Source organism: Aptenodytes forsteri, unplaced genomic scaffold (genome assembly GCF_000699145.1).
Source record: "Aptenodytes forsteri isolate BGI_AS27 unplaced genomic scaffold, ASM69914v1 Scaffold518, whole genome shotgun sequence".
NCBI lineage: Eukaryota > Metazoa > Chordata > Aves > Sphenisciformes > Spheniscidae > Aptenodytes > Aptenodytes forsteri.
In genome coordinates, this window is record NW_008795773.1 from 209,065 (window position 1) to 221,190 (window position 12,126).

At 50.6% G+C, this 12,126-nt stretch overlaps 1 protein-coding gene across 1 annotated transcript in view; it reads right to left on the reverse strand.

Moving 5' to 3' along the window:
• Positions 1-1,092: 1,092 nt before the first annotated feature.
• Positions 1,093-12,126, reverse strand: part of ANAPC2 (anaphase promoting complex subunit 2) — a 13,084-nt gene continuing 2,050 nt past the window's right edge. Inside the window, exons 2-13 of the mRNA XM_009283622.2 lie at positions 10,985-11,607; positions 10,332-10,464; positions 7,826-8,000; positions 7,559-7,678; positions 6,927-7,044; positions 6,662-6,843; positions 6,370-6,511; positions 5,551-5,626; positions 4,761-4,964; positions 2,921-3,050; positions 2,374-2,609; positions 1,093-1,596 (exon numbers count right to left, since the gene is read on the reverse strand). Of these exons, the coding sequence (XP_009281897.1) occupies positions 1,384-1,596; positions 2,374-2,609; positions 2,921-3,050; positions 4,761-4,964; positions 5,551-5,626; positions 6,370-6,511; positions 6,662-6,843; positions 6,927-7,044; positions 7,559-7,678; positions 7,826-8,000; positions 10,332-10,464; positions 10,985-11,607 (2,352 nt within the window). The 3' untranslated portion in view covers positions 1,093-1,383. The remainder of the gene's footprint in view (positions 1,597-2,373; positions 2,610-2,920; positions 3,051-4,760; positions 4,965-5,550; positions 5,627-6,369; positions 6,512-6,661; positions 6,844-6,926; positions 7,045-7,558; positions 7,679-7,825; positions 8,001-10,331; positions 10,465-10,984; positions 11,608-12,126) is intronic.

The window sequence follows — 12,126 nt, forward strand, 5'->3', positions numbered from 1 at the left end:
AAAAGCCCTGAACATGTACAAGGGGGAGGTAAGTGCCATACCCCACTGCCTGCAGCTGCACAAAGGATGCCACAGTGTGGGACTTCCAGGCCTTTAGGCACTGAAAAACAAGGTTAAATGTTAAATACAGGTGGTTTTCTATGTTCCACAAGTCTCTCATGCACCTGGACGCACAGCAGCGCAGCCAGGGTTACGGGCTGCTCTGGTGTTTTAAGTGTGGCCCTTTGGTATCTCAATTGCAGCTGCTGCAGTGCCCGCAGGCTGGGATAGAAGATTCAGCAGAGGAGGGGGAAGGCTCCTTGGGCTGTGGAAACTCATTCTTTGCTTCACAGAAAGGAAATTTTTAGTAAAAGTCAGATTTCCCCAGCATATTCCTCCTGAGGAGCAAAACCCATCCGGAAAGCAGGACTGAGGAACCCTGAACGCTATTAAGTGGAGACTGAACACCATCCTGAAACCCATTGCCTGATCTTGTACCCAGGTTGGGGGCATGATGTTTAACCAACGGAGCTCAGGCATTATCCCATCCAACTGCCTCGTTGATCTCAGTGGTGCCAATAACTCTGAAGCACACCAAGACGATGCACCCTCGATGGCACCATCCGTGGTGTTGGAAGGGAGACGTGTATTCGTGCCGTAATAAAGCAGTCCTGCCAGTGCCTGGGTAATCCACTTATCCTCCAGGACTCAACAGCTTGCCCTGAAGAACTGCTACATCTCATCCATCTAAAGCATTCTTCATCCCACAATAAAATTATTCCACACAATTTAAGAGTCCCAGACAAGGGTAAGTGGACCCTGGAGTCTTCCTCCCACATAAGCCAAAGGAGACAGCATGAACACTTGCTTTTGTGTAGGGTCTCGCTCATCACAGCCAGCTGCAAGACGCTGCTTTAGCCACACAAAGAGACCCAGACGGCAACTGGAGCCAACAGCCCCCCTCCCAAAGCCTCCCGGGCTACAGATGGAGACCCAACAAAATGGAGACGGTGCCCAGCAGACTGGGGAGTTTCCTGCCTGCCCTTTCAACGTGGGAAGGCTGATGCCAAGAGTGCTCGGCTGAGAGGAAAGAAAACGAGTTGGTACCGTCTGAAAAAGGAGACTGCTGTTTTTTATTAACCAGTGAAGTGGGCCCAGACACTCATGTATGGGAGGAAAAGCAATGTGGGGAGCAGGCCCAGTCTCAGAAGTTGTGGGGTGCACGGCCCAGGCTGCTGCTGAGCTGTCTCCATGTGGAAAAGGACAGCCTTTTGGGGAAGAGGGCACAGCAAACCCCCAGAGCAGAGAAACTACCCAGCAGGATGCAGAGAGGCGGGTGGCACTCGGGAGCTGAGCACAGGCACGGAGAAGTGACGCAGAGGGGAAAGCAGGGACGCTCGCAGCCTAGTTGCAGTTCTTGGGCAGGCGATAGACACCTCCGGAGTAGATGAGTTGCTGGTCCCGGACCTTTTTCTGGAGAAAACCCTGCAGCTCTTGTATATCGATTTCTGTAACCACTGGGCCTGTCATCACAAACATCTTCAGCATGCTGTGAATCCTCTCCAAGGACAGGCTCTCGAGGTTGGTCAGCATAGCCTGGATGTATGTCCAGAACAGCTGCAGAGGGGGACACGCAAGCAACAGTAAATCACACTGACATCTATACCATGAAGAAAAGGAGTGCTTTAGCATCCCATATCCCAAAAGCAGAGCAGGGCTGTGGCTGGCAGTCAGTTCTGCTCTCAGCCATGAGCATGTGGTCTTTAAACAGGAAATATCCAAGAACTGCATCGGGTGTTGGGACACACAGCTGGAACGCAGGATTTGACGTGCAGTACGTGCATGACCCTCAGTGGATAAACACCAGTATGGCAACTGCGTGTTGCACAGTGGCACAACACACACACAACATGACACACAGGTAGGAAAAACACTGGAATTGTCCAGGAACCACAACACAGAGAAGGCAAAGGTCCAGCTGTTAGGGCTGGGTAAGCCTTTTTGGCAGTTTAAGTGCCAAAAAGCGCTGCTTGGGTGAATCCAAATAAGTCATGACTATTTTCAAATATGAAATCATGTCTCAGACCTTTTCTTTTTTTAAACTGAAAAAACACATTTAGATGCCCATGTGGTTGCCTGGCTCAGCAGCCGGGCACTCTTCTGGAGGGAAGAAGATCACTCTTCTGTGATCCAGCACCTGCACCAGTGAGCATTAATCAAGAGATATCCGCTTCAAAAAACCCTCATGCTGGACTGAGCCACTTGCAGTGGAAAATGCAAATCCAAAGTGCAAATTGACTCCATCATCTTAATCAGATTCCCCAAAGCCAAAAGCACGGGATGTTTGCATCATCGTGCCGGCTTCGCAAGCAGCCAAGACACACGGACGGGTACCTGCAGCTCTTCCTCTTTCTGGTCAGCCTGCGACGCCATGGCAGAGTCCCCCTCCTCATCGCTGTCTATCAGAACGACCTTCTCCACCTGGTCCTTCTGCTCCTCCTCAATCACAGTGAAGGTGCCTTGGGGCTCTTCACGCAGGACACCCTGCTGCAGCCACAACGTCATCTTACGCTTCAGCGATGTCACGGGCACCTTGAGCACTTCACTCAGCTCCGTCAGTGTCCACGTACCTGCAGAGACCACGGATATCACAGAAAAGCACCGGACACCTGCCCACCTCCGCTGCCAGGAGCAAGCAGCTGTGTGCAGCGACTGCCTGAAAGCAGACTGGGTGCTGAGCTGTGGCCCTGCTGGGTGCTGTCTCCGAGGAGAGCTGGAGACCCGGCTGACCCCTGTGGTAGACCCAAGCCCACGAACCAAGTCTTGGTCCTGCTGCCAGAGCTCTCAGAGCCTACAGCCACCCAAGCAACGTGTCCTTCCCACCCAACCATGGGAAGCACACAGACACGGGTGGTAATGCCAAGTCTGCCACGGCACTCACTCTTGGTCTGGAAGTGCAGGATGATGGCGGCATGCACAGGAGAGACAGACAGGGAGAGGGTGCGATCTGCCAGCTCCACGTCCAAGCTCACCAGGCCCAGGTGGTACTTCCAGTTCAAGGTCCTCATGGCCTGGAAAAGGGAGAAGCAGCCACTCACAGCAGATCTTCTAACAGGAACCACTCAGTGCTGCAATTATTGCAAACACCCCTCTATCACCAGGGCCAGCTGCGCTCCACACACCTCTGCCAGATGAATGCTGCTCCGCTCCTCATGAGTCACCCTGCACTGCCACCACCCAACCGTTCCCTACCCACTCATGGGAAACATCCTCCTCAGCACAAGTTGTTGTCCAGCCCTTGCCCAAGACCAATGCCCCTCTCCTGCCTGAAAGCCAGACACTCAGCTCTCTGGTAGGGTAAGCACAGGTTGAGGAAACACTGGAAGACCAACTGGGCCACTCAGGACAAACTCCTACCGGAAAATAAATACTCATCTGGGGCAGGATTTCCTCAGAAGAGAAGCAATCTCTTCTGATACTGACGTGAAAAGAGGACTGCTTGCTTTGAACGCTAGGACGCTCGAGGAGGCTGCTTCCTCCTTGCATCCTCTCCTGCATCCTCTCCTAACTAATTTTTTGCAGGCACAGAAACCAGCTGGCATCCACATCTGGCACGTAGCTACAGCAGGAGAAGAGACAGGATCTAGCGCTATGAGCTTCCCAGCCTCATAGCATGTATCACCTGGTGTATAATAACAAGTTAAAGAAAGTTTTCTATAGGAAAACCAAGCCTGAAGTGGAGTCAGAGCACAAGTGGATAGGCAAAGAGGAACGTCTGCATGAGACACCAAATTGCGTTCCGGCTGGGTGCAAAGAACCATCTGCGCGTGCACACAGACACTACACTGGCATGACCTGGCTAGATCCAGATCATCCATGCTCCAGATGTGTGCTCTGCACTCCACCAGATAAGAAGCTGCAAGATGAGAAAGCCGAGACCACAGCTCTGGAAGTGACCTAGATCTCTCCTTGACTTCCAGAGAGATGCTCCTGCTTCCAACCCATTCTGTATGTGCAGAGCAAGATGCACCTCAGCCTCCTCTATCTAACTGCCATGATCAAGTGCCTGGAGAACAGAAGAATACTGCACGGCTGCTTATATTTGCTCTGTATGCCTCTCTTCCACCTTTCCATGCTGTTCATAAAGGCACGGATTCAGTCTTTGTCTGAACCACAGTCAAACTGACCAAAAATGCTTGCACCTAAACTGTCATGGAGTTCAGGGACCCTCCAGAAATGAATGAAACAACCCAGGAGAGACCACAGACAGAAGAGGAAGCAACATTCACCTAACTCCAGACTAACAGTGAATCTTAAAATGAGACCATGTTAAAAGAGCTTCTTTTCAAGAGGACAAACAGGGGAGGAGAGTGCCAGAGTACTGAAGAAGAGAGGCCCAACAGACAGGATGTCACTCTTACTACTATAGAACTTAGGCCAACAAGCTTAGACCAGACTTAAGATGCCTAAGAACTTCCACCTCAGTATCCATTTAACTAACAAACACTGGCATATTTTAGATAACTCTCTTCCCTAACTGCCATCACTATGACGACCCAGGCACCCCATGAAGAGATAAAGCCGCCTTTTGGCAATAGTTAAGCTAGCGCAGGTTCTAACCCCGATTCAAAGCTGAAGGACTTTGGGATTCCACCGTAACAGCGTGGGTGTACTAGCAGCTAAAATTTAAGGGCTGTTAAAGGGGACTTTGCAAAAACCATGCTATATAACAAAGTCTGAACACCATATACCTTTTTTAAGGAGGGTTAAGGTTGCCTCACCTTTAATTTCTCATACTTCTTGGAATAGGCTTCCATGGCTTCCTTGACCTGCTCTGGAAGCTCTAGCTTCTCCTCTTTCAGCGGCGGCCAGAACTCACTTGACAGGATAACGGCAACGAGGCTGAATGGTGGCCTCTCCTCCTCTGGGAGCTTTTCTTCCTCGTCACGAATGTTGGCATTAATGCGTCGCGAGTCAGCCATATCCTGGAAAAGGCAGAGGAAGCTAAGGCAACTCCTTCTCTTCCAAGTCAGTGCTAACCCTCAGTAAAGGAGAAGCTGAAACAAGGTGACTAGCGTTGTCTCCAAATGATGATGGGGACACTGGAAAGGACATGATCATGTGTGTCTACTAGAAAGTCTGCTACGTACTCAGAAACATTTGTGGGGAGGCTGAGGAAGGGCTTACAACTCAACACTAGCCTACACTGGAGTCCCTCCAGACCTGTGTTCTTCCCACAATGCTCCAAGTGAATTGAACTCCAGAGTCCCAACCCCAGAGGAGCTGGAAGAGCCCAGCGCTTCAATGCCAGAATACTGTACTGCAGGAAGGGCAGGAGAGACAACAGCACAAGAGCAACCATCCCCCAGAGTCAATAACCCAACCCACAGGGCTTAAAAAACAGACATGATTTTGAATGCACTTCTGCCTGTCACAAATCAGACCCCTCACTGGGATTTTGGGAACCCCGCTTTCCTAAAAGACCCTTTTTGGGTCACTCCTCAAGTCCCTCCCCTTCCCCAATGAGCTCAAACACCCAGGACTTGAATTAAAAAAAAAAAAAAAAGTTACCTTTAACATGACTTCACAATAGTGCATCTGAGCTTCACCAAACCGCAGCTTCAGCAGCTCGACGTTGCGGATTTCCCTGATGAGAGAAACAACAAATCAGACACAGGTCCCTCAGACAGATGAGCCTGGCTTGGCCTCCACCCCTTGCAACACAGCCAAAAAAGGTAGTCCCTGGCACAAGGGTGCCCCTCCTAGGAAGCCTTGCAAGGCACATTATCTGAACAGGATGCCTTCTAGCATCTAAGTGAGAAACAGTCACTTCCTCTGTAGGCCAGCAGCTTTTGAAGACCTTCCATCCCTTTCATTTGGACGAGCACGGCACCTAGCCATCCCCCTCGACAACACGGTGCAACCTCAGCATTTGGCGAGCCACTTGCCTGAGACTGCCGATCCCAGACATGGCTCGCACTAGCTGCATTTCACAGAAAGGAAAACCACTGCAAATGTTGAACAGAGACATAGTTGGGTTGCAGCTGAGGTTTCCTGACGCTTCATCACTTTTTCTTACTTTGACACTTTCTGCTGACCCTAAGCAGCCTGTGCAGGTTGTGAAGGCCACCAGAACATGTGGGATGGAGCTAAGAGGGTGTCGGTGCCTCCAATTTCCTACGTGCTGCCCTATTAGTGCAAGCCAAGGGCAGGACTGAGCAGGAAGCAGCCCGAGAAGAGGTGAGCGCATGAAATTCTAGATGCAAACCCAAAGCTGCAGAGGAAATGGCCGAAGATATTCCTGGCTCCAGAAACAGCTGTTCATAGGACCAAGTCTGAAGCATACCTTTAGCAGGTGGAAAGCCCTGGGGTTGGGCACTTGGACCTCACCTCTCAGCACTGTAATTGAACTGATGTAGCAGCCGGTCAGCCAGAAGCGTGCGGTATTCATTGATAAACAGGTCCTTGCTGCCATAGATGCTCACCAGCAGGCTGATGATGTCCGAGGACCGACGCTTGGAACTTGATTTTCCTAGTGAAATCCAGCAGACCACAGTGCAACATTAACAGAGACCTGCCCCAGCCCAGCTCAGCTCTAGAGGAGCAGCAAATGAGCTGCTCAAGACTATGGCCCACCCGGGAAAACAGCAGGCTACCAGGACTTCGGGTCTTGGCATCTAACCTGGATCTGCATCAACCGGGTCAGGAACCCAGTCCCCTGGTTCCGAGATGTCATCATCACTCTCCTGACCGTTCTCCAGGGTCACTGGGTCAGCTTTCGAGAGCTCGTTTGCAAGATCACCGGAGCCCTCGGCATCCCCTGTGAGACCTGCCACAATCTGCCGCACCGTGTCTTCCCGAGTCCTGCCAACAGGCAAGAGAAACAGAGCAAGTGAAGGGAAGGGGGTGGAAAGGGGATGCGTAAGACAGCCCCGCAGGCCTCTTACCTCAGATACTTCCTGATGGGCTCACAGGCGACCTCCAGGATAACCATGGAGGGGTCAAGTTCCCGCAAGGCCTTGATGGCCGAGATATACAGAGTGATGATGTCAGATGTGTTGACTCCTACAGGAGAGGGGCAGAGGGAGTGCTCAGAGTCCCAGAGCACAGGCTAATGGCTTGGACGCCAGGAGCTTGCTCCAAGCCCTCTGTTCGATCTATGGAGTCGGAGGCGAAGGGCTTGCTGCCCTACTGCCCCAGCCAAAGGGAGAGATCGGATCCATATGTCTAAGAAACCAGTTCCAACTGCGAACACAGGCTCAGAGACTACTATAAACCGGCTGAGCCCAGATTTTGCGTTAGGAGCTCAGACCACGCACAGCAGAGAAGCCTTTACCCACCTGGACCAAAGCTAAACTTCTAGCTCAGCTCCTCACCATACTGCAAAAATGAGGCAAGAAGGGGCTGGGATATAATCAGCTACTGCTGCCCATGCCCACTCCAACACAGAGAGCACGCGATGTGCACAGCCTGGTTGCCTCTCACTCAAACACGAAATCAGATGATGGCTCCCAGTAGATCCCCACTCATGCCCAGGCTCCTTACAGTGTTAAGACATACACAGGGATGTAAAACCCACCAGGATGCAGAAGCCGCATTTCCAGAGCACTTTTCAGGGAGCTGAGCAGCTGCTGCCTCTGATTAGTCCTTTCCAGGCAGAACTTGAGGTCCTCCACAGCAGGCTTTGACTCTGGGAAATCTACAAACCAAGCAGTGATTTGAAACAGTGCCATGCTCCGTGGGAAGGCAAGAGGAGACAGCGTGGCAGATCAGGAGATGAACACAGATCTACCATTCATCCAATCCAAGTCCAAGAATGAATGAACACTGAATGGGTCGCACCTACCTCGAATAATGCTGAAGAGCTCTTCAATGCGCATGCTGGCATAGATGCGGTAGAAGAACCTTTGGACGTGGCACCGCCAGCGCTTCAAGGTGCTGCTAGCTTCTGGAGAGGAGCGTGCCAAGGGACCATCTTGCAAAAAAACCCTGCTGAGCCAGCCAATCACTTTCTCAATCCACTGCACAAGGAGAGGGAGAGTACAGAGACAGTGAACACCACAGCCGGATGCACAACCACGTCCCACGCTTACCCCATCACCAGGCAGCTGCCACAGCAAGCAGAAATGAGCAGCTAGCCGAGGACAGCATTACCTCCAGCTGCTCTCCAAAGGCACCCTGGCCTGGGTTATAGCTGGGGAAAGCCTAGCTGAAAGAATATCTTTAACTAAAGATACAGGATATAGACTGTGCAGATGTGCATGAGGAGATAAGGGGTGACTGAGGACCGCGCATAGGCGCTGGGCTCCAAAAAGGATAGGGTATATTCAAAAACTTGCAGACTGTTCTATTCTTGCAGAATTCCATTCCATTCTATACTTGCAGAACTATTCTCTTTATAAGGGTACGAGCAAATTGTCCATCACATCATCTGTGGCCCAAAATGTCTACGATTCCTGAAATCAGTGAAGAGCAAGCAAGCCATCCCGAGGACTCACAGACATACTCCTTACCAACCAAACTCAGGCACTTGAAACCAAGACCTCAAATACCAGCCTAGTCACTGAATAATAAAATAAAACCCTGAACAGAGAGCATCAGAGGGTTAATTTTTTTTATATTCAAGATTTAGTTTTCTACAGAGAAACGTGTAATCATCAAATTTCAAATTTACTCAACTACAATATCCAGATATTCAAAAGAAATGCTTTTTTTAAATTTTATTTTTCCTTTAAGGTGGCAAACGTGTAGCACTTCCTGGGATAGTATTTGAGTATTAACAGCTAGTAAATATTAACCTTTCTCGATAACTGATTTGGACAGCCTGAAACAAAAATGCTAAGTCCAGATCTGGTTTGATTACGTTAATTTTTAATTATCTACTCGACTGAGGAAACACTGAAGGAATGCACAAGTTCTGCTAATTACAAGGCAGGACAAACCTGAGAACTACAGAACACCTGGGCATCGATCTGGGCAAAACTGTGGAAAAGCTGATAAAGAACTCTCCTAAAGAACAAAAGGAAAGGACTATAACTGATGCAAAGCAACTCAATTTTAAGGAATACAATTATTATCAAACCAACCCATTTTTCCCCATGGGTTTATCTTCTCTGGGTGCTCCTGCTATAGCCTGATTAGCGACTGACACTCCAGACTGCTGCTGATGTGTCTGGAAAGGGGGTTTGCTGTCAGCACTTGTACTTTTAGCAAGCTGTTTCCCAGACTTCTCCTATTTTACCTTTAGCTTGCCAGGCTTGTGCTTCTTCTCTTTTTTTTTTTTTTTTTAATATCTTCCCAATTAAGACACCACTTCTACTTTTTTTTTTTTTTTTTTAAAAAGTTGCCTCTTCCTAATTCTGACACGCTCCAATATTCTGCGGCCAAACACGCTGGCCTTTCTGAAGAGGTGGGAGCAAGGGGACCTTCTGCAACGTCTGACAAGCGGAATGCAGTTGCATTTTCTCTGGTGCCCTTAAAATGTCCTTAAACAATCTCCAGGTCATCCAAAAGCATTTCACACTAGGTCCACTAAAGAAAGCGTTGCACAGCAACTAAAGGAAAGTAAATATAAAATGACTGCCGATGTTTGCAGACGACAAAAACGGCCGGCATGGCAAAGAGCGAGGAAACTAGGGCAACCACAGAGAGCCGTCTGGTTTGCCTGGCAACCTGACTTCACGCACTGTTCGTCAACACAGGCAAAGGCAAGGTCATGCATTGAGGAACAAAATGTGCAGGGCAAGCCTGCAGCGCCAGGACTGTATCCTGGAAGAGCCATAACCCGGAGAAGAATTTTATTTTAAGGTCATACTGGGTAAACAGCCCAACACGAACTCGGTTTAAGGTAGCAGCAAAACAACTGGGTAGTTGCAAGGAAGGATTTTAATTCTGTATGTGGCCCACTGGTGAGATCAATACCAGAGTATCACCTCCCATCCTCGCTTCCTATTTTAAAGAGGTGCTGAAAAATTGGAAAGACGACAGAAAACAGCCACACAAATTCTAATTACGGGCCCACCTACGCAGAGGGAGGGTCCTCTGCAGGCTACGCGGCACTATGTGTTCTTGTAGTTTGTAAAACGGAACCACAGAAATTCTCTCATTACTACGGACATCACCAGGTGAAATATAATGGTCCATGAGGCGCAGGTCGGAGCAAACCTTCCCCTCTAGCGTAAATCGAAATGGGGAGTTTTAACCACCTCTTCTGCCAGGGATGGTGGGAGTCATAGCCCTGGACCAGGTGTTTTCACGTGGAATCTGCTTTTAGCCTGAGCTGCTAAAGCAGTAACAGGAGCAGCTGCACGTCTCCAAAGGAAGGGCCCTTGCTGCCCGCACGCCTTCCTTACCTCCTGGAACTCATTCAGGAAGGAGTGCTCGTATTCCCCCCTGCATCTTTGCTCCATCCTCTCCTCTATCATCCTGTGCAAGATGGTCGTGACAGCATCGGCGCTCACTCTCTCCAGCAAATTCAGCCGGCGGCTACAGACACAGACAATGATCCGATTCAGAGCGATGGAAGCAAAGGTACAAGCAAATGAAGAAAACCTAACTACCTGAAGGCACCTTCCTCCCTGTATGGTCCACAGATGCAGGCATAGCTCTTAGTTTAAATGCTCTGATAGCCACATAGATGCACTACATATGTAACACGTGACACTACTTCTATCCCATCTTCCTTAGAAACATTATTTTCTAGCCATCAAAAACTTTTTCATTTAGAAAAGTTTGCTTCTCTGTGGACAGAAGGCCTTAGAGCACGAGGAAGATATTCTCAGACCCAGGGAGAGGAACTTTCTGTCTAAAGACCTGCTCTAGTTCAATCACCAGTTGGCAACCAGCTGCAGAAACCCTGTGTCAAGTTCTCTAACCAGTACCATGATACAGCCTGACCTCACCCGTAACTCCTCCCGTTTCCAGATATCAAGAAAACTTGCTGCTGCTCCCCATCCGGACCATCTGCTTGTTCTGAGCGACAGCCACCACCCCGTAACCTACGTACAGAATGTCATTGAGCTGCTGAAACTGCTCCATGGCTTTGGGGCACCAGCACTGCTCTCTCTTGCTGCTGCAGCCTGCGCACAGCGAGCTCTCTCCTCCGCCCTCCTCCGTATCACTCTCCTGCTCGGTCTCACTCATGCTGCTCTCGCACTCGTTCATTCCATCTTCTCCCTTCTTCCACTGCCGCATGTATATCCTGAAAGTGCGGCTGTAGAACTGCTGGATCATCTCCTGGAAGGACTTGGTAGTGGAGAAGAAAAGGATAGCTTTGAACATGGTGTAGACCTTTTCTTGCAGCATCTGAGCGCCTGTCCCCAGGAGCAAGCCTGCCTTGGTCCACCTCTCCAGAAGTTCCAGGCTGTTCAGGTAGGGGTCCAGGCGGCACTTGAGAAGACAAAACGCGTCCAGAAGGAGCGAGGAGCACTGGGGCTCCTCAGCTGTGTTTTCATACTGGCTGATGCAGTTCCAGAACTCAGGAGCTATATTTGCCTGAAGGTCCGTCTGCAGCACCTCGATGAACCACTCCTCCACGACTGAGTGCAAGTCGTAACACCGCAGCACGTCCAGGGCTGCCCGTAGGTCGGCGTCCTTCAGCAGCCCCACAGCATTGGACCTCGGTGCTGCCTGAAAAGCGGAGGGGATACCAAGTTAAGCACGCATAAAGACTTCTCTAAGAGGATCTGTGGCAGAAGAGACCACTCATCTCAAAGAGCGGGGACGAAATGCACGCAGACTCTGCTGTCAAACAGCACCAGGCGGATACCATTCCTCCGTGGAGACCTGCTGGGGTCTCAGCCCGCTGCTGGAAGCCAAGCGCCCACCTCCCAGGCCTAACACCCAAACCCGGTCCATTGCTGTCCCTGTTGGCAGCTGCTGCAGGACACTTGCGCTGGCGGGCGTGCCACGAGCCACCCTCGGGGCCCCCAAAAGCCAGGCTCTGGGGCAAAACCTTCCTTGGCCGACGACAGCTCCCCCGGGGAGCGAGGAGGGAGCAGAGCCGCAGCACGGACGGGGAAAGCAGCGCCTCTCTGGCATGTGCGCTTTCCTGGCTGGTGTGATGGGGGAGGAAGAGGGGGACGGCTGGACCCCCACGGCCTTTCCCTGACAGCCCCCCGAGCAAATACAAGCCGCCGCACCGCCAGG